Genomic DNA, 18,762 nt, shown 5'->3' on the forward strand with positions numbered 1-18,762 from the left:
GCCTTGAGCGAAGGGAGCGAACAATCCGACGAAGATATTCGGAAACCCCGTTGCTTCTGAACAATTCCGGGTTTGATTCAAAGACTTTGTTTCTGAGCATAAACTGAGGAAACACGCCCAAGTATACCTATTTTACCCTCAATGAAAAGCACGTGATCTCATGATTTGACTTCCCTTACTCCGTAATTCATCTTCACCAATGCATGCGGGCACTTTAAGCGGGATACGGAGTATGGAGCGAGGTTCAAGCTCGGCATTCCTTCACTTAGTAACTCTGCGGCGTCAGAGCACATGTTCACGGCGTACTTATTTGGAAATTGAAATACTTCATGAATTTTTGGGTTTCCTGTCTCCATTAATGCATGGCAGGAAATGGCAGTGAAAAGAATGTTGGGAATATGCTTCATATTTGTAGATGCTGATATCGTTTATTTTCAGCTTTCGCCAGCAGAATGGGAGACTGTTTCGGGGTGGTTCTCCCCATCGTGCTCCGCTACAGCATTCCGCCCAGGCCTATTATTGGTGGACCAGTAATGGCTGGGGCTTCGTTAAAGACGTCAGGGAGGGTTGCCGAGAGAGGTCCTCCAGTCCTCCGTGGAGCTCCACTAGTTGCGCCCGCGACTAATTCCACCCTCTTCCTGCTAGACACTTCCTTCTGCGAGCTCTCATCAATCCAACTCCCCATTAGCTGTAAGCCATGGCTTCATCAATGCGTATCAGCTCAAACATCCTCCGGTCTCCTGTGACCGCTCGCGCTCTCCCTGCGCGATCGGTGGCCTTCAATGGCGCTCGGTGCTACTCCTCTGCGAAGGCCAAGGTTAGTTTTTCAACGTCACGGGTCTTTCGGCATCGATCGGTTACTAACAGAAATTGCCTCTGTAGTCTCTGAAAGACACCTTTGCTGAGAAGGTGCCCGAGGAGATTGAGAAAGTCAAGAAGCTGAGAAAGTAAGTGTTAATTCTGTCACTCTTCTGGGCTGAGCTGTGCACTCACATCGATCTGTAGGGAGTTCGGTTCGAAGGTTATCGGCGAGGTCACCCTCGACCAGGTTTACGGCGGTGCTCGTGGTATTAAATCCCTTGTCTGGGAGGTGAGGATGGAATTTTTCCTGATCAATTGCTCAGTAATTGGTTTTGCCTAACCTTTTATAATAGGGCTCGGTGCTTGACTCCGAGGAGGGAATTCGTTTCCGTGGCAAGACGGTCAGTAGCTGCCTTTCGGTTTGTTTTCGCGCTCGTCATATGCTGAGTAGTACTTTAGATTCCTGAATGCTCGGAGCTCCTTCCTAAGGCCCCTGGTGGCGAGGAGCCTCTCCCTGAAGGTCAGTACGCCGGCATTGAATCGTTCCGAGTGAAATGTCCCTAACCGGTTCCAGGTCTGTTCTGGCTGCTCTTGACCGGCGAAGTCCCCACTGAGCAGCAAGTTCGCGATCTTTCTGCCGAATGGGCTGCCCGCTCAGATGTTCCCAAGTTCATCGAGGAACTTATCGACCGCTGCCCGAGTGACCTTCACCCCATGGCGCAGTTCTCTCTTGCTGTGACCGCTCTTGAGCATGAGTCTGCTTTTGCTAAGGCTTATGCCAAGGGTATTAATAAGAAAGACTATTGGTCCTACACTTTTGAGGACTCTATGGACGTCATTGCCAAGCTTCCGACTATTGCGGCCAAGATCTACCGCAACGTCTTCAAGGACGGCAAGGTCGCCGCTGTCCAGAAGGACAAGGACTACAGTTTCAACTTTGCCAACCAGCTTGGTTTCGGCGAGAATAAGGACTTTGTTGAACTGATGAGACTCTATCTCACTATTCACTCTGATCATGAGGGTGGAAATGTTAGCGCTCACACCACACACCTTGTCGGCAGTGCTCTGAGCTCTCCCATGTTGTCCCTCGCCGCTGGCTTGAACGGTTTGGCTGGCCCTCTTCACGGACTGTAAGATTGTTGCGGCGAGATTATATTTGACTTTTCACTAATTTTATTTTTAGCGCCAACCAGGAGGTCCTTGGCTGGCTCCAAAAGATGAAGAAGGCCATTGGCAACGATCTCAGCGATGAGGCCATCAAGAACTACCTCTGGAGCACTCTGAATGCTGGCCAAGTCGTTCCTGGCTACGGCCATGCCGTCCTCCGCAAGACTGACCCTCGCTACGTCGCCCAGCGCGAGTTCGCACTCCGCAAGATGCCTGATGACCCCATGTTCAAGCTGGTCAGCCAGGTCTACAAGATCGCCCCTGGTGTTCTTACCGAGCACGGCAAGGTACGTATCATTTGATACCGCATACGTCTTCCCTACCTCCAAATCCCTTATGAGGATTGCGACCACTTCTCTCCCTACGTCACAAGCTATGACCTGCTTTCTTGATATTTATTTGCATTACTAACATTTTGATACTCTGTTGCAGACCAAGAACCCATGGCCTAATGTCGACTCTCACTCGGGAGTCCTTCTGCAATACTACGGTTTGACGGAAGCCAACTACTACACCGTTCTTTTCGGTGTCTCCCGAGCCCTCGGTGTTCTGCCCCAGCTTATCATTGATCGTGCTCTGGGTGCCCCGATCGAGAGACCCAAGTCCTTCAGCACTGAGGCCTGGGCCAAGCTCGTTGGTGCTAAGCTCTAAAGATGTGCAAACTATGTGGGTGCGGGGTAGCAAGAGAATCACACTCGGCTTCCTTCCTCATTTGTATTTAGCCACTAGTCCTTGCAAAATGAAATCACGCATTGCATTCTCGCCAGCTTTTCATATTACTCGTCTAAATGCTACTTTACGGCGATCGAACCGATGCATGGCCTACTTGCGAGTATAGCCCTTACACACCTCTCGTCCTTGTTTTCCTGTCCATAGATTCCGGACAGGACTGATATGAATTTCTTTCGATGAATCTATCCCGAAATTTTGATGGTCGTAATGCACACAGTTACTCACCGTGATTGTCCAGCTGAAGCTTTTTCCGATATGTCAGGGGCAGATTTTGTACAAAACCAATTATTTCACTTCACAAAAGAAACTTAGCAGAACGTGAGATTTAAGAGAAGGAACAACGACCATTGAGATAGGTTGTTGACGCTGAGACTATCTTTAACACACCATTTTGATCAATGTATGAAAATATTAAGATGGATTTGACTGTTAATAAGAGGGAAGTTGACACATGCTGGCGGCAAGGAAGACCAAAATGGAATGCGTGAAGCACAATTGTAATTCATATGGAGAACTTTCTAATGAAATACCATGCATCCTGACGAGGGCTGCCAGCCTTTTGCATTTGATTACTCCATGCAATTTCGCTGAAATATAAGGAAGAGAAAAGCTCAGAGGTGAACCTCCTTAGGCCTGCCAATCAGACGATGCTGATACTCCTCTAGAGCTACGGGTAAGACTTTTCTGATGGGCACATAGTAACAAAATCAGAGCCAGATTTATATCTTGGTGGAATTCTGGACACCTGTCAATAAATGTTGCAAGAATCATCAGCGTGAATGCATCCATTGTTGTGCTTGGAAATGGTGTTCTTCCAAAGGCCTTCGTCCTACGCAAGTGTCATAACAATCACCGAGATCAACTTATTACTGATTGAGGTAAGGTACACCTTGATGGAACCAAAGCATTGAGGAGAGATGTGGATAGAGGAAATAGTGGCTGTGGAAGGTATATTAAGCGAAGGTATCGTATGATTGCGAGCGGTTTGGAGGGTCTGAGGTTACTGTCAAACCTGCAATTCCTTTCTACGCGTTCAAAAACTCGTAATGATAATCCAAGTAATCTCTTTTTACCCGCTTAATATTACGTTCGTGGGTGGTGGGCTCTGGACGAACTATGAAAGTGACAAGCCGTTGAATCCCCAGCGACTCAACAGGAGACCGATTGGGGACTTAGCGCATGATTGTAAGCCAATGGTATCGCGGATATTGCTGACCTGGTCTCCCCCTGCGACGACCTCCGATTCCCGATCCGCCGGCCACCGAAGCCAAAATGGAAACCCCGGTAGCATCCCGGGTTCCGCTTGTCGCCTTATCCCTCAGGCTCATTGTTTTCTCTTCTGGTGCCTTAGCTAAAAGTCCTTGGGGGGCTTGGTGAATTGCCAAGCGTGCCCTCGGTGGCAGAGCCTCACCCTTGTCTCCAGTACCTCGTCGGGCTACTCATCATTACCATCAGTTAGCCTTACTCAGGGTCCAAAACCCGCAGTGCTCCAGAGAGACAAGTTGAGATTGACAATCTCAATGATTGGTTCCCCCTTCGAAAACCAACAGAGTCTCCCCGCCCGGAGTACGATCCCAAGCTAGGAGTGATTGGGATGAAATATCAGCTTGTCGCAAGTGAAACGCGATCATATTCCCATACCCATGATATTTTGAGCACGATACAGAGTACCGATACCTCGGGCTTGCGGTCGTTGAGCGTTGATGGGGACTCACCACCTCCGAGTCTCTCCGGCGAGCGAGCAATGGTCTGGCCTGCTGGGCAAAAAGAAAGGAAGATCGTCCTTCTGTTCGCCGGTACCGGTACTTACCGAGCAATGAACGAATGTTGGATTTTTCCCCTTTGCTTTTGGGCGAGAAAAAGACTCCCGCGGTTTCCCTACAGGCCGCTAAGGTGGATCACCCACACCGTCATCCAACCCACACACTCACACCCCTACCTTGACGGGGTACTACTCTATGTCTACATGCCAAAAGTTGCCCTGTAGTTTGTCGTAGTCTTGCTGTCTATCTCGTAGCTGATCTGAGCTCGCGAATTCCCCCCCCCTCGGACCCGTAAGCTGGATTGAACTAAATAATATTGTCCTCCCACGACCGCCTCTTTCTTGTCTCTTTCTTCTTGCCATATCTCCAAAGGACATCAACGTCGATAGTTCACTCCTCTCCGGTGTTATCCACCGTATTCCTTCCACAACTCCCCTCAGCGACGAAGCGCCAGTCTTCCCTTGGTCAGGGCCCCTTTCAGAACACCCTTTGCCAGAATGTCCGCCGTAGCCCAAGGTGTTGCGCAACCCGTGGCGCCTGCCGCGCCCCCGAAGCTCGAAAAGAAGCCGGTCAAATTCAGCAATCTGCTGCGTGAGTTAATCATCGAGCTAGCACGTGAGTGTTGATGTCTGACAAAATGCTAATTTCCATGGGTAACAGTGGGCGCTGGGTTGAACCTGTTTGAGTAAGTGACATGTCAACGACAATGTGTAATCAAAGGACACGAATGATTGCTGACATCTGAAATCAAGAGTCACTTCCTTGGGACAGGTGAGATTAGCGCCACATACAAGGACGAACTTTTCTCGGGACGGCTCATACTGACATGAGGACTTTACAGCCTTTGGAGGTCATCAAGACGACCATGGCCGCCAACAGGAAAGATTCGTTCGCAGGTGCTATGAGACGCATCTGGGGACGTGGAGGAGTTCTCGGCTGTAAGTGCTTACATACCCAAGCGCTTTGAAGCGCGATAGTGTCTACTTGGTTTTACTTTAAGAAGAGCCTCTGGAGCTAATTTTCAACACGAACAGACTACCAAGGGTTGATTCCATGGGTACGTTTTCCAGAGCGCCTGAAGCTCAAGGCCACGATTCGGCAGGCGCTTGCACGCAAAGTGCGCACAACTATTTGCTAACTGAGTTTCCTCGCCAGGCCTGGATTGAAGCCTCTACCAAGGGTGCCGTGCTGCTCTTCGTCGCGTCGGAGGCGGAGTATGTCGCGAAGAGCTTTGGCGCCAACGACTTTGTCGGTGGTATTTCGGGCGGTATGGCTGGTGGCATTGCGCAGGCGTACGCCACGATGGGTTTCTGCACGTGCATGAAGACAGTCGAGATCACGAAACACAAGATGGCCGCTCAGGGCGTCAAGCCCCCCAGCACTTTCAGCACCTTTGCGGACATTTACCGCAAAGAAGGTATTCGTGGAATCAATCGTGGAGTCAACGCCGTTGCTATCCGTCAGACTACCAACTGGGGCTCTCGTTTCGGTCTCTCGCGCTTGGCTGAGTCGGCCATCCGCAAGGTTACCGGCAAGGAGGAAGGCCAGAAGCTGAGCGCCTTCGAAAAGGTTATTGCCAGCGGTCTCGGTGGTGGCCTTAGCGCCTGGAACCAGCCCATCGAAGTCATCCGTGTCGAGATGCAGAGCAAGACCGAGGACCCCAACCGGCCGAAGAACCTCACCGTCGGCAAGACGCTCAAGTACATTTACAGTAATAATGGAGTCAAGGGTTTGTACCGTGGTGTTACCCCACGTATTGGTTTGGGCGTTTGGCAGACTGTTTGCATGGTTGCATTGGGCGATATGTATGTTCTCTTCTCTTCCCTCAGTCGCCATTGTCCCCTGATGCGCTGAATGGCGGGAATGAATCTTGTGCTAATCATTGTGACACCACACAGGGCCAAAGAAGCTGTTGAGAAGCTCACCGGCGAAGCGGTTACGGCTAAGCATTAAGGCGTTGGCGGTTCTTTTGTTTACACTTTCGGCTCAGGGTCCGGTCCCGAAACGTGTTGAGTTTTTCTTGTTGACATTGTCAGATGTTGTTATTGTTTTTGTCGTCGTTCAACCTTTGTCGAGTAGCAGTACACCGGCAGGTGGGGCGGACGACTCAGGCAGAGCACGGGGCAACCGATTGGGAAGACCAGGCACGCGCGGGCCCGCGTGCATGAAAGCCGTTACAGCGCAACTACCATATTTTTTCTAATTATCACAACCGTCATCATCCTCGACGTCATCCATCCCGACTTATCAGGGATAAGAGCGGAGGGAATTGGTGGAATTTGCCATTTTAATCACAGTTTGAAACGATCGATATAAATCTAGATATTCTAATTAAGATCTGTTTATTCAAATCCATTGTTCCAAAATGCATATTGTTCCGCTAAAGATACGGAAAGTTCGAAAGAACAGGGAAACGTAACCTGCGAGCGCTGGCGCTAGATTATATGTCGGCCTTGGTTAAAAACAAAATAGAAACATATGTAGGTTCTAAGATTAATCCGTTTTCGCCTCTTGCAGACGGAAATGATATATGCATTTGCACGAGAATAATATGATGCAGCAGTACAAGCACATGTCCAGTTGTCCAATTTCGCAAAGTCCCGCTTATACCAAAGTCTGCCTCATTCGCATTGTCACACACCAACGTTCTTAAAAGACTTCTATAAGAGAAAGAACAATGAATGAAGAGGAAGAGATGGAATGTATGAACAAGAAAAGTATAATATCCCAAAGGGTGATTCAGAAGAAAAAAGTTGTAGGAGATCCTTGGTCATGTCGCGAATGCAACCAAGTAAACGTGAAAGAGGGAAACTAAGGGGGAGGGGGGGGGGGGGGAACTAGAGCACTGCATCAAGCACTTTGCGCCGGAGCCGACTAATCTCTTCTTCTTTGTCACGGAGTTTTCTCTCCAAAGCAAGAACTTCAGACCGGTCATGCGATTGCAAAGTCAGCGAACCTTGGTGAGGAGTTGGTAACGCAGAGCCAGACATATGGACACCTGATTCGCCAACTGAACTGGAACCAATTCGGGACGGTGCTGAATTATGTGCGTGTTCGATGCCGCCTGCGGCTTCGTTGACCGGATTGCTGCTGTTGGCAGTGCCGACGTGGTTGGAGGAAGGAGTGGAGGGTCGGTGGGCTCCGCTGCCGAATCTGTCCTTGGCATGGATGTCGATGATCCCGAGACCCGTTGATTCGGGCTCTGAAATTGTGGTAGGACGTGCCGGCCCATCGCCTGGTGGCGGTAGAGAGAGGGTTAATGAAAACATGCCGGATAGAGGCCCCTGGCGAACGATCCAGGAGAGTTCGTACAGAGTTTCGAGAGGGTGTTTTGTATTTTGTCCATCATGCCGAACCCCATCTGGTCTGCTCGAATGATTATTTTTGTTGGCACTGACCACGGTCTGTGCTTGCGTCCGGCGGATGCGCAGGCCATCCATCATTCGGCGTACCGGAGATGTACTTGTTGATGCGCCTAGCCATGCAATGGCGCTGCCGAGGAACATGTGCTCATGCATGGAGCTGCTGGGAAGACGCCTCAGGCTTTGAACTAGCACCCTTGCCAGAGCCTGCGCTTCGTCAAATGCAATAGCTTGTCTGTCTTCTGGTTCCACTTGGAGGAATCGAACTGCAATGTCTTGTTCTAGTTCGGCTACTGTATAAGCTGGGGGATTGAATCGTTGCAGCGGTTGCGATTCGAGATGATGTGGTGATGGAGTAAAGAGGTCAGTTGTTGGTGGTCGAGTGGGAGGCGTTGACGTGGAGTGAAGTGGGTGGGCGCCGTCAGTCGAGCTGACTGCTGGTAATTGCGGTATAGGATGAGTGTTTCCATGTGGAACTTGTAGGTATAGGCGGCTCGGCCGTCCCTCTCCAGGACGTAGATGTCCGCCTTCTGATGGGGGTATTGGAGGGGTTGGGAAATGCGGAGAGGACATCGATCCAAGGTGAGTTACGACGGGAGGCGATGCTGCCGTACCGTTTGGAGGGTCAAGGGCTGATCCATCCTTTTCCTTGCCATGAAGAGGGAAAGTGCTATAGGGCCCATCGCGCACGGACCGATTCCCTGGCGGTCTTCCCCTTTGCTTACCAGTCGATGAGCTTACGCCACTTGGCCATGCCGACGATACGGCTGGGCCGTGGCGTCTTCGCACCTTAGGTCTGCCGATCGACGATGGTGGGATTGCGGAGTGCGGCTCAGAGAAACCTGGATCCGGCGGATAGACGGTGCTAGGAGTGATTGCGGATAAAGGATGTGGTGTTGTTGGGGTTTGGTCAGGTGCATTTAGGCGCCAACGGAACTGCTGGCCGCCGGGGGTCGAGGGCAAGGGATAAGACGATGTAGCTTTATAAGCTGCTAAGTCTGCTGGAGTAACGGCCGAAGCAGCCGCCCAAGGGTCGACATGATCGACAAAGCGCTCGAGGAAATCGGGATGGGCAGTGGGAGGCATTGCGCTGTGTGGGAAGAGCGCCGAATGCACAGGTCCATAGCCTTCTAAGCTCGCAGTCGGCACCGAGGTATCTAGTCGAAGACGCTTTGACGGTGTCTCGTCATCGTCGGGCTCATTATCCTTTTCAGCTTTTCGTCGGCCCCGCTTGGGGCGCGACTCTGGATGTAATGCGCGAAGCGCAAGGTCTTCCTCTGGGGGCACGCCATCGCGGCTGTAGTCGGCATTGAATGTATCCGGCAGGGGAACTTGTGTGTAATAACCATGATATTTCCCCAAGCAGTATGCCGAAAATGCATCGAGGTGCATGGCATGAAGCCATCTCTGATAACAAGCTTCATGTTAATAAAGAGTATCACAGGGACATTCCAGGGCGCTTCCGCAATATAATTGCAAGCGCAAGTGTCCTTACCTTCAGCCTCACAGCATATTGCTGAACTTTCTGGACACTTTGGTTCTTTTCCGCCACTGGCGGCTCAACTCCTAATTCAAGCACCAATTGCGTCCAGGTTCTGATTTCCCCAGTTTCTAATTTCCGAATCAATTCCAGCAGTGTAAAGGTTCCAAAGGTCTTGCCATCGCTCCTTGGAGGAGTACGAAAAGCTTTTCGTAACTCAGTCGTATCTGTATCGAGCGGAACTCCTGGGTTGCAGTAAAGAATGAATGCAACAAAAGCATCTTCAACCGTTTCTTCTGTGGCGCCTCGCGGAGGCAAAGAACGATCAGTGGGTCTTGGAGAGGAAACCATTTCATGCTTTTGAGACTTTTGTGCACCGTTCAATTCCGTAGGGGCCAGAATAGTTGAACTTCCGGACATTCGAGCGACATGGCTGTCGGTCGGCTGTCGCGTCTGCTGTGACTCTAGTGTGCCATTGTCTGACGGCTTGGTGGTTTCCATCAGAGAAAATGAGCCCTCTGAATGATCGGGCTTTGTTGTTGTCGATCTTATATCCTCAGCGCCAGGTGAATTATCTAGGCTCTGGGAAGGCTGGCTTCGATAGTCATCTGGGGGGAATTCCGGACTGGCTGAGGATTGGGAACGCGAATCGCCGTTTTGCTGTTCGCGGCCATAGCGAGGCAGAGGCTGATCACGGTCGTGTGGCGAAAGGCGGCGTAAGATTGTTTCCTCGTGATCCTCGGCCGGCGAGGATCGAGGAGAGTTGAATTGAGACTCCATGACAAGTCGGCGGCTCGAGGTCCTAGCTTTACTGGAGAATCTGCAATGGTTGCCGGAGAGCAAGTGCGGATAACGCAGTCACTGAATGCGATGCCCGTTTGAATAACAAGCACAAAAGCATTGTTTAATACTCGGATTCTCGAAGAGCTTCGACCGGAGCAGCCGATGGAGCGACGAATCACAGAAAATGTTGAAAGTAAACTGGTTGTTTGTCCATAGACGTCGCGAACCACGTTGTCCAAGGGAAATTATTGACCTACGGTTCACTCGCGGGGCATCTCGCGGCGAACCGAGCGAGCTGGGATCGGACCTCTAAGACAAGCTCTCCTCCACCCGAAACCACCGACACGATATACTGGGCCACTAAAGATATATCTGCGTTGCTGTTTGTTGTAAAATATGACGAGTATCACTTGAGCTAAATTCTTTCTCTCCCTTATGATTAAATGATAGAACAGCCCAGGATCGCACATAGAAAGAAGCTCTTGGTCGTTTAGGAGACCAGCAATTAACCCAGCAAGGCCATGTTCGTTTCATGTAACTAGCTCAATTGTACTCAGCCACCTTGGTTACTATTTCTAGCTTGCTAAAGGTACCTTCATGGAAGTCAGACATGATAATTCAACCGAAAGCAAGATAAATTATAACCACAGCAAAGTCAATTCCCATGTTGCTTAAATGAGCATGGCCTTGCACTCTCTCGACATGAAGAAGCATACATCTTGCAAGGTACTATCTCTAAAAAGTAGCAAGGCATGGAAACTATAGAACTATTAAAACTAGTCCTTTTGATATATATAAACAAATGACTTATACAGATATATTTGAGTAAAAGATTTAAACTTTATATAAAAGAAATAGAAAACTATACTTGTCTTACAGTACATAAATATAAGTCCTTGTCAAATGATTTATAATTAGAAGCAAGAGTATCAAGTAAATTAAAGTATATTTGTATCCTTTTGCTAATGAAATTAAATTACCTTTAGAGACTTAAAGATAAGAAGATTATACAATCTAGATAATATATTTCCAGTAGGAGAATATATGTCCTGACAGCTTTGTCATATTCTCCTTTTGGTCTTCACATGATCTTTTCAGTTCTGGTTTCCTAATTGAGTGTCAATCCTTCCTGATTCAGGTGGTGAGTGGTGGACTACGGCCTATAGAGATTTGGAACCTCGGCATCCGGCATCTCGGGCACTTTCCCTTCCCCAGATTTTGCAAAGAAACCTAAATTAACCTGCCCAGTTCTAAGTTAGTAGGTGACGGTCGCTGTACAGCAGCCGTCCCTGCCCATGCCCAATCACCATTTGCCTGTCACATCTGCAATGCAGCTAATTCTTCTTCACCCTCCATTACACCTATGGTCGGCTCTCCTCGAGAAAATCGCACATGGGCGAAAGCCCTTTTTTGTTGCGAGGAGTGGAACAAGTAGAAGACTTAGTGTGTTGTTCTCCCCTCCAGGAATCTTATCCACTAGGGCGGCTCTTGCTACGGCTAAGCTGCAGTGCATATGCTGATCAGCCTAGGCTAAAGCTATGCCCAAATGCCCGTGCTTGTGACCTTCAAAATGAGCTTCCGATCCTCATTTCCCCTCCCATCATCCCCCTCATCTCTTCTAGGGGTTTTATGCGACGCCTCGGGTGAAGATATTGCGAATCCATAATTACCAAAATCAACTTTTTCTCCACTTCAATTTACACATTTTTTGAATTGTATCGAGTATCACTTTGTAGAAACATCGCTGTCTGTCTCAGCTAACGCAGCACCAACCAATTGTACAATTATCAACATTATGTCCGTCACCAACGGTGCTGCAGACCAACAAGGGGAAAAGTCCTCTGTGTCTGCTGCTGCTGCGCAACAGAGCGACAACATTGCCCATGCGCTCGCAGGTGCTGGGGGCGGACTTCTGTCTATGACTTTGACGTAAGCTCAGCTTGCTTCTTCGCTGTCATCTACATGAGATGGCTTTGATCGGCGGCTTTCTAACCAGACTTTTAGTTATCCACTGATTACTCTCTCTACCCGTGCTCAAGTGGAGTCAAAGCGCGCAAAGTCGACGACGCTTGATGCGGTTCGACAAATTGTTCGACGAGAGGGCATCGCGGGCCTATATGCTGGCCTTGATTCGGCTCTCTTTGGAATCAGTGTGACCAATTTTGTCTATTATTATTGTAATTTGATCCAATCTTTTCCGCGAGTGCCATGCACATTAAATCAGACTGACACCCCCACTTTCTAGGGTATGAATGGACCCGCGCTGGCTTTGAAAAAGCCGCGCTTAAGGCCGGGCGCGCCTCCAAGAAGTTGACCACCATTGAATCCATCATTGCTGGAGCGCTTGCCGGCAGTGCCACCGTTCTCATAACGAATCCTATATGGGTCGTGAATACGCGCATGACTGCCCGAAGCTCTTCCTCAGAAGATCAGGCTCTGCCGGGCGCAAAGCCCAAGAAAGCCCTATCGACTATTGGCACTTTGCTGTCACTCATTCGAAATGAAGGCTTCTTAGCCCTCTTTGCCGGCGTCATTCCTGCGCTGGTTTTGGTAATCAATCCAATCCTTCAGTATACAATTTTCGAGCAACTGAAAAACGTCTTGGAACGACGGAAGAAGGTGACCCCCACTGATGCCTTCTACCTTGGCGCACTTGGCAAATTGCTGGCAACTACCATAACATATCCATACATTACCGTCAAAAGCAGAATGCATGTTGCGGGCAAAGACGGACCAAAAGAAGATATGTCTGAAAGCCTCAAAAAGATTATTCGGACAGAAGGGTGGGCAGGTTTGTACAATGGTACGTGTCCAAAAAAGGTGATTCTTTGACTCGAGACTAACTCTTATCATAGGAATCGGGCCCAAAATCACGCAGAGCGTTATCACTGCAGCATTCCTTTTTGCCTTCAAGGATGCCCTTTATGAGATGAGCGTCAGGGCCCGTAGGGGGCTGACTACACGATGATACAATGTCGAAAAAGTATATACTTCATATAGCTCATCAAGAACCAATTCAATTTGCAGATTTTTTCAACGGGCCGTGTTCATCCTGTCCTGCGTGGACCAGATCATAATGGATATTCTGTTGCAAAACTAGAATTTCGATGCCACAAGGAAATTTGATACATTGTACCACTTGTCAGCCAATTCTTCTGAGAATTACTATTATTCTTTCATAGATCCACATAAAATAACTCGAGACTCGACGACACACTCCCATCAGTTCTGCAAGTATAAACACGACAGTATTTAAGGGTGGCATGAATGTTCATTTGATATATACACACGTCTGCTCAGTCCTCACCGAGTCTCCATTACATGTATCCATCTGAAATGAAATAAAAAGAAAAAGAAAAAGAAAATAATGAAATGAAAGATATGTTCATGAAAAAATGTTCACGGATCCCGTGCACGTGGTAACTAAATTCAAAGACTGACAATTGAAGGCGGTGACTCTCGGCATGTTCCGCTATACGATTTGAGATTATATTGCTCCCAGAGAACAACTACCATTCTGGAGGCTCAGGCGCGTCCAACCCCAATCGCGCCGTCAATCCTCATACATACACTTGACATAAGCTTATAGACACGCAGCTCACTTCCAAGGATGATATCAGCTCGTTCTTACAGTTCAGGAAGCGTGGAGCTTGAAGCCGCTTCTTCGTCTTCATAATGATGCCTGCCGCAACGTAAGCATATACCAATGGGCGCGATATGACAAACATCTTCAACACGCCAGCAGGGTTCTGCATACCAGACAAACTAAGAGTTTCGCAGGACCTTATATATGACAGATGAAAGGCCGCTCATTGACTTAAACAATGACGACGAATTGAATTTCTTTCAAGGGGAAGCTCGAGCACAACTCCCCAGTCTCTCTCGTTTGAGGAATGGCCTGGATGGCAGCAGTTTCGATTCGCCCCACAGTTTCCATGTGAGAGACTTCCTACCGCGTGCGACGGCGAACAGGAAGCAACCATTTGATCAACGAGCTTTCCAAACCCCTGTTGGACAATCATGGCATTCCTTCAGAGGGAGGGACAGGGACAATCAACCCTCTCGGCCTCTGTCACATTATAACGATCGTACTAGGGGTGGGAGTGATGATAGCCAAGAAAGTACATCTGGAAACCTCGCATCACGAAATTTAATATTTCATGAAGCGAATTCGAAAGGCTCTTCTCCGGCGGATACTCTTGAAAGAAAGATACGCCACCAGCTTGAAGATTTGAGCAGAGATGTTTCAACAGGCATTGACCGCTCCGATATGCGCCACAACCTGGATCACTTCCATCGGCTCCTGGATCAAGTTGAGCAAGGATACTTTTCCGCCTCGAGCAAAGCTGATATGAGTGGTGGAATTTGTAAAACCGCATTTACTCTCCTGAGACAGCAAGGCGATTTGTCTGGTAGTGCATCTGGTCCAATTCCAGAGTCTTCCACGATCCAAAGTCCATTCAACGTAGAACCAGCCCAAGCTTTGGCATTAGCTATGAGGCTGTTCCGGAATGACCTAGTATCTGAGCAGGTTGTACCTTGTACAGAAAATGATGGGTTTCTCGGCGACTCAATGGTGGGTTTCTATTGCAAAAGTTCTTACTGTGGGCCGTGGACGGCAATGCTGATCTTATTTCATGGACTCGTTAGATTGCGGAAGAGGATATCCTCCCAGAATTCTATCAATACTTAGTGGTTAGCTTTCGGCTTTCAAGCCACGAATTAGAAAACCTGGAACTTCTAATAGATACGTGTTATATCTCCCCTTTCTTAAAATCGCTGCAACAGTCGAAACCCAATGCCAAAAACCACGCAAATCTTAGCGAAGATCAACAGGAACAAATCTGCAGTCCTGAGGAGCAGGTTGGCAGGCAAAGGTCAGGTGGACAATCGAGTTACACGGTAGAAAATGGGAGGCCTGTCAAATTTCTTGAGCTGTCTGCAAATAACACATCTGCGGTCAAAGCTGTCCAGCTGGATTCTTCAAACAAAGAGGAGCCTCCAGATACCAATCTGGTCAGAAGTGAAACAGAGCGGGCCTCGGAAACTTTGGATTCATTTATAGTAGAGGATTATTGCCCGTTAACGCAGACGAAGCAAACAGAACTTGCGAAGAACGGCACCTCAAACAACATCGCCCTGGAAACCGCAAATGCAAAAAGCAAATGTGCTCTTGTTGAAGATGCAGGCAGACCTCTTGTTCCACATCCCTCCAATCATCAAAGAAAACCAGCACCGAACCCATATCAAATCATGCATCAACAAACGCTTACTGCTCTCGAGCCTTTTTACAGTGATACTGATCGGCCATACATCGATCACCGCACAGTCCAGACGATCAAATCTGGACTGTCTCATGCTCGTTGGGGTCGTGGCCATCTTCCCCTTTGGAATGAATCAATCCTTCATGTAGATTTCACAGACGAGGAAATCGAGGATCTCATCAAGAGTATCATATTGGTACGCGAGAATTCGAACAACTCAACACCGGAGATGTCACTTCGGGAGAAGATTGTTCATCTGCTGAAGGGTGTCACCGCTATCCAAATAGCTAACGTGGTAAACCACTCTCACGGTAAAAGGAAGCTTGAGCCACGCGCTAGGCAGAGCATCGTTGCATTTCTAAGGGACGCTTCAGAAGGAATGATTGCAAAGAAGCCAAGGCTGCTCCGAGCCAGACACGTTGATTCTGATCAGGTCGAACCCAAGTCTAGCCACAAGACTCAGGCTCTTCTCCGTTTACGCGAATTAGGGGCTTGTAATTCTCGCGGACTCAAGATATCAAGTCGCTTTGTGCGAGAAGAACTGGCAAGGAGCCTGGGCCTTCAGTTTCGACAATGGAAAACTTTTACAGGAGCTTCCAGCGACGTCATTATCGCTGCATGGTCACCGCATGGAAACGTCTTTGCCGTTGGAGCGACCTCTTACACGGACATCAACAATATGCAATATAATCGGAAGAACAATCTACTGCTCGGGAACATCGCCAACAATGTCTTGGAGGAGTTGCCTGATCATTGCATCGATCGCCCACGACCAGAGTCATTTAGTTTCGGCGCCAATGCCAACGCGGCCACGTACAACACGTGTGACTCGAAGCTGTACATGACAGTGACCGCTGCTCAGTTTTCCAGCACAGGAAGAGAGCTCTATACGGCCAGTTATGACAAGACTGTCAAGATTTGGGATGTCGCCAGTGCGCAGTGCCGAGGCACCCTTCAGCATGATGGAGAGATAAGCCTCCTCGCAACCTCTAGGCATTACCCGGGTATTATTTCGACTGGAAGCAGCGTCTTGGGAAATTCAATTCGAACATACAGTCTAAATCACGAGGATCTGACAGCCTCTGGACTCATTTCTTTTGGTCCAAAAAAGACAACTCTTGGTAATGGCAGGGTGCTTCACCCATCTTGTCTACAATGGGGTCCAAACCCGTGGGTCAAACATCTTCTGGTGGCAGGATTTTCCGCTTCATCTCAAGTTGGAGAGCCTGATTCACCCGACCCTCTGCCCGAGGGAGATCTCATCTGCTATGATGCGGTTGCCGATGCCCGGATTGAAGTACTGCCTTCGAAGCAAAACGTTTTCGATTGCGCATGGCATCCAGAAATGCCTTACTTTGCTGCTGCAACTGTTAAAGGCGGTCTTATAGCCGAACGGTCGACTCGATCTATTGTGAAGGTCTTTGATCCGCTACGATCGAATCGAACGACAATAGAGTATGAATGCCCAGCACTTGATATTAACGATGTGACGTTCTGGTAAGCCGTCTCCAGGCCTTTTGACTATATCTTCTGGCTAATCTCTGGAAACCCTACAGCCCTTCCATTTCAAACTATATTACGGCAGGTTGTACAAATGGTGTGACGTATGTATGGGATTTCCGAATGGGCCACAAAGTTCTACATCAGCTGCAGCACGGCGGTAAGTACAGGGGGACGACGAGGGTTTTAGATGGCAATGCTAAGGATCCTTCAGAGCCTATTGCGACACTCAATGCGGATCTTTCTCGGGAACAATTCGACACAGGAGTTCGCTTGGCAGCTTGGGGAGAAAAGGGCGATGAATTGTACACTGGTTCCTCCGATGGGATCGTAAAGAGCTGGGATATTAAGCGATCTTCAGACGATGTTTTCATTTCTGATGTAGCCCGGTTGCAGGCGGGTATCATGTGTGGCGCTTTTTCACCCGACTATAGCAATCTGCTCATCGGCGACGCGAGCAGCGCTATCCACGTGCTGACAACTTCTGGGCTGGCAGAAGATAACAATGTAGAAGAAATGCGACTCCAAAGTTCTTGCGCGTTCTTAGATACACCGGAAGACACAGCCCTACAATGCGGCCGAGAACTCATCGAACGTGGCGAACTCGTCACTCATCCTGTATTTGGAGTCGGCAAGGGACCAAATTATCGGGGACCGTACGCTCGGTATGCGCGTCGCTCTGATGTACCTCCCTCTTCAGATGACCCATTGCTGCCTCACAATCAAGCCAGACAATTATGTCCGGTGCAGCGATCACTCGCCGGTCCGGGTCCCTCTCTTTCTGAGAATGAGCGAAACCTGCTCGAAGTCCAGACGGAGATTGCTTACGCACGCAACGCGCGGAGACAACGACATCAGCCTCCGCCGAAACGGGCGCATCCCTCATTCAACTATGACACGGATGAAGAAGACGAGTTACAACTCCTCACAGACGACCGGAGACAGAAGCCATTCCGAATGGGCTCTGCCAAGGACTCCACGCTGGTTGTGGACCTTACCATTGATGAGTCGCCGTCTTCCGACAAAAGTCGCAATGGCAATGCTACCGGTGGCGACAGCGGTGTTTCTCATACCGATACCATGAAGTTCCTGGACCCCAAACTTGAAGACAACGACTCGGACTGGTTGGAAGATGACTATTGGCAGCCATATTGGGGTTGTTGAGTGCGCGGACTTTTTGACTTTTATCACTTTATTGTACTTGTCGTTTGCACCTCGCAGCATCATTGCATTGAAATCACTTACCGCGGGGGAAATTTGCAGCATTTTTCAAGACGTTCGCGTCGGCATTCTGGTCTTTTTCTATCCCTTGTTGTCAATTAGGAGCTTCCTGGTGTCTAGGGATTTTTCCTGTTGTCTCCTTGTCTCATGATCAGGAGTGAAACTTTCTTCGGCGAGATACCAGGCATGCATGAAGTACCATGGCGTAAATACATTCGCATAAAACATCACCTGTATTTACAAGATGTCATAGATAAACATCATTTGTTACAACGAAGCTTTGAACCAAGTGCGAGACTTGGTTAGATCTGATCAAATTATACTATGGTATCCTTATCACAAAGTAATGAGTTTAGTAGAAATCAATAAGATACTAATATTAGGAGGCGAAGAAGGATATCCAGCTGCACCTGCAGTAAACAAAGTAACGAAAAGCAGACGTAGGATATAGGATATCAATAAAGGACATGAAAAAGAAGCAAATAAGAATGACCGTGTGACTAATTAGAGTAAAAGAATCCCATCTCCACATACTTATTCCTTGCTTACTTAGTTCTCTCTAGGTTTCTGACCCCTCTCACGGCACCTCTTTCGTTGACTTTAGCAAAGTCGCTGTCTTCCCCTCGACGTCTTTGTTATTTATCCATGATTATATAAGTGTGCACGCATTTTGAGGAGTTCAATTCAAT

At 48.7% G+C, this 18,762-nt stretch overlaps 6 protein-coding genes across 6 annotated transcripts; 4 read left to right on the forward strand and 2 right to left on the reverse strand.

Annotated features, from left to right (window-relative positions):
- Window positions 1–697: 697 nt before the first annotated feature.
- Window positions 698–2,619, forward strand: L228DRAFT_269971 (citrate synthase mitochondrial precursor; the record flags this gene model as incomplete). Its single annotated transcript, XM_018335347.1, has 8 exons — window positions 698–817; window positions 883–947; window positions 1,006–1,090; window positions 1,155–1,202; window positions 1,261–1,321; window positions 1,376–1,931; window positions 1,985–2,255; window positions 2,401–2,619. The coding sequence occupies 8 exons, from the start codon at window positions 698–700 to the stop codon at window positions 2,617–2,619; spliced, it is 1,425 nt and encodes a 474-aa protein (XP_018186230.1).
- A 635-nt stretch (window positions 2,620–3,254) lies between these two features.
- Window positions 3,255–3,630, reverse strand: L228DRAFT_249460 (hypothetical protein). Its single transcript, XM_018333095.1, has one exon. The coding sequence runs from the start codon at window positions 3,487–3,489 to the stop codon at window positions 3,328–3,330; it is 162 nt and encodes a 53-aa protein (XP_018186231.1). The 5' UTR covers window positions 3,490–3,630; the 3' UTR covers window positions 3,255–3,327.
- A 1,062-nt stretch (window positions 3,631–4,692) lies between these two features.
- Window positions 4,693–6,783, forward strand: L228DRAFT_232307 (mitochondrial carrier). Its single transcript, XM_018330593.1, has 7 exons — window positions 4,693–5,054; window positions 5,124–5,148; window positions 5,216–5,234; window positions 5,305–5,401; window positions 5,498–5,520; window positions 5,619–6,268; window positions 6,362–6,783. The coding sequence occupies exons 1-7, from the start codon at window positions 4,961–4,963 to the stop codon at window positions 6,414–6,416; spliced, it is 963 nt and encodes a 320-aa protein (XP_018186232.1). The 5' UTR covers window positions 4,693–4,960; the 3' UTR covers window positions 6,417–6,783.
- Window positions 6,784–7,278: 495 nt separating this feature from the next.
- On the reverse strand, window positions 7,279–10,493 carry L228DRAFT_262595 (hypothetical protein). The gene is made up of 2 exons (XM_018334432.1): window positions 9,321–10,493; window positions 7,279–9,232 (listed from the first exon to the last, which is right to left on the reverse strand). Exons 1-2 carry the CDS (start codon window positions 10,083–10,085, stop codon window positions 7,301–7,303), a joined length of 2,697 nt encoding a protein of 898 aa, XP_018186233.1. The 5' UTR covers window positions 10,086–10,493; the 3' UTR covers window positions 7,279–7,300.
- Window positions 10,494–11,463: 970 nt separating this feature from the next.
- L228DRAFT_232311 (peroxisomal membrane protein Pmp47) lies at window positions 11,464–13,117 on the forward strand. Its single transcript, XM_018330594.1, has 4 exons — window positions 11,464–12,017; window positions 12,093–12,265; window positions 12,334–12,891; window positions 12,944–13,117. The coding sequence occupies exons 1-4, from the start codon at window positions 11,884–11,886 to the stop codon at window positions 13,054–13,056; spliced, it is 978 nt and encodes a 325-aa protein (XP_018186234.1). The 5' UTR covers window positions 11,464–11,883; the 3' UTR covers window positions 13,057–13,117.
- Window positions 13,118–13,614: 497 nt separating this feature from the next.
- L228DRAFT_284625 (WD40 repeat-like protein) lies at window positions 13,615–18,305 on the forward strand. Its single transcript, XM_018336244.1, has 4 exons — window positions 13,615–13,780; window positions 13,869–14,664; window positions 14,739–16,849; window positions 16,909–18,305. Exons 1-4 carry the CDS (start codon window positions 13,764–13,766, stop codon window positions 18,014–18,016), a joined length of 4,032 nt encoding a protein of 1,343 aa, XP_018186235.1. The 5' UTR covers window positions 13,615–13,763; the 3' UTR covers window positions 18,017–18,305.
- The last annotated feature ends 457 nt before the right edge of the window (window positions 18,306–18,762 follow it).

The sequence above is a fragment of the Xylona heveae genome, assembly GCF_001619985.1.
Source record: "Xylona heveae TC161 unplaced genomic scaffold L228scaffold_9, whole genome shotgun sequence".
NCBI classification, from domain to species: Eukaryota; Fungi; Ascomycota; class Xylonomycetes; order Xylonales; family Xylonaceae; genus Xylona; species Xylona heveae.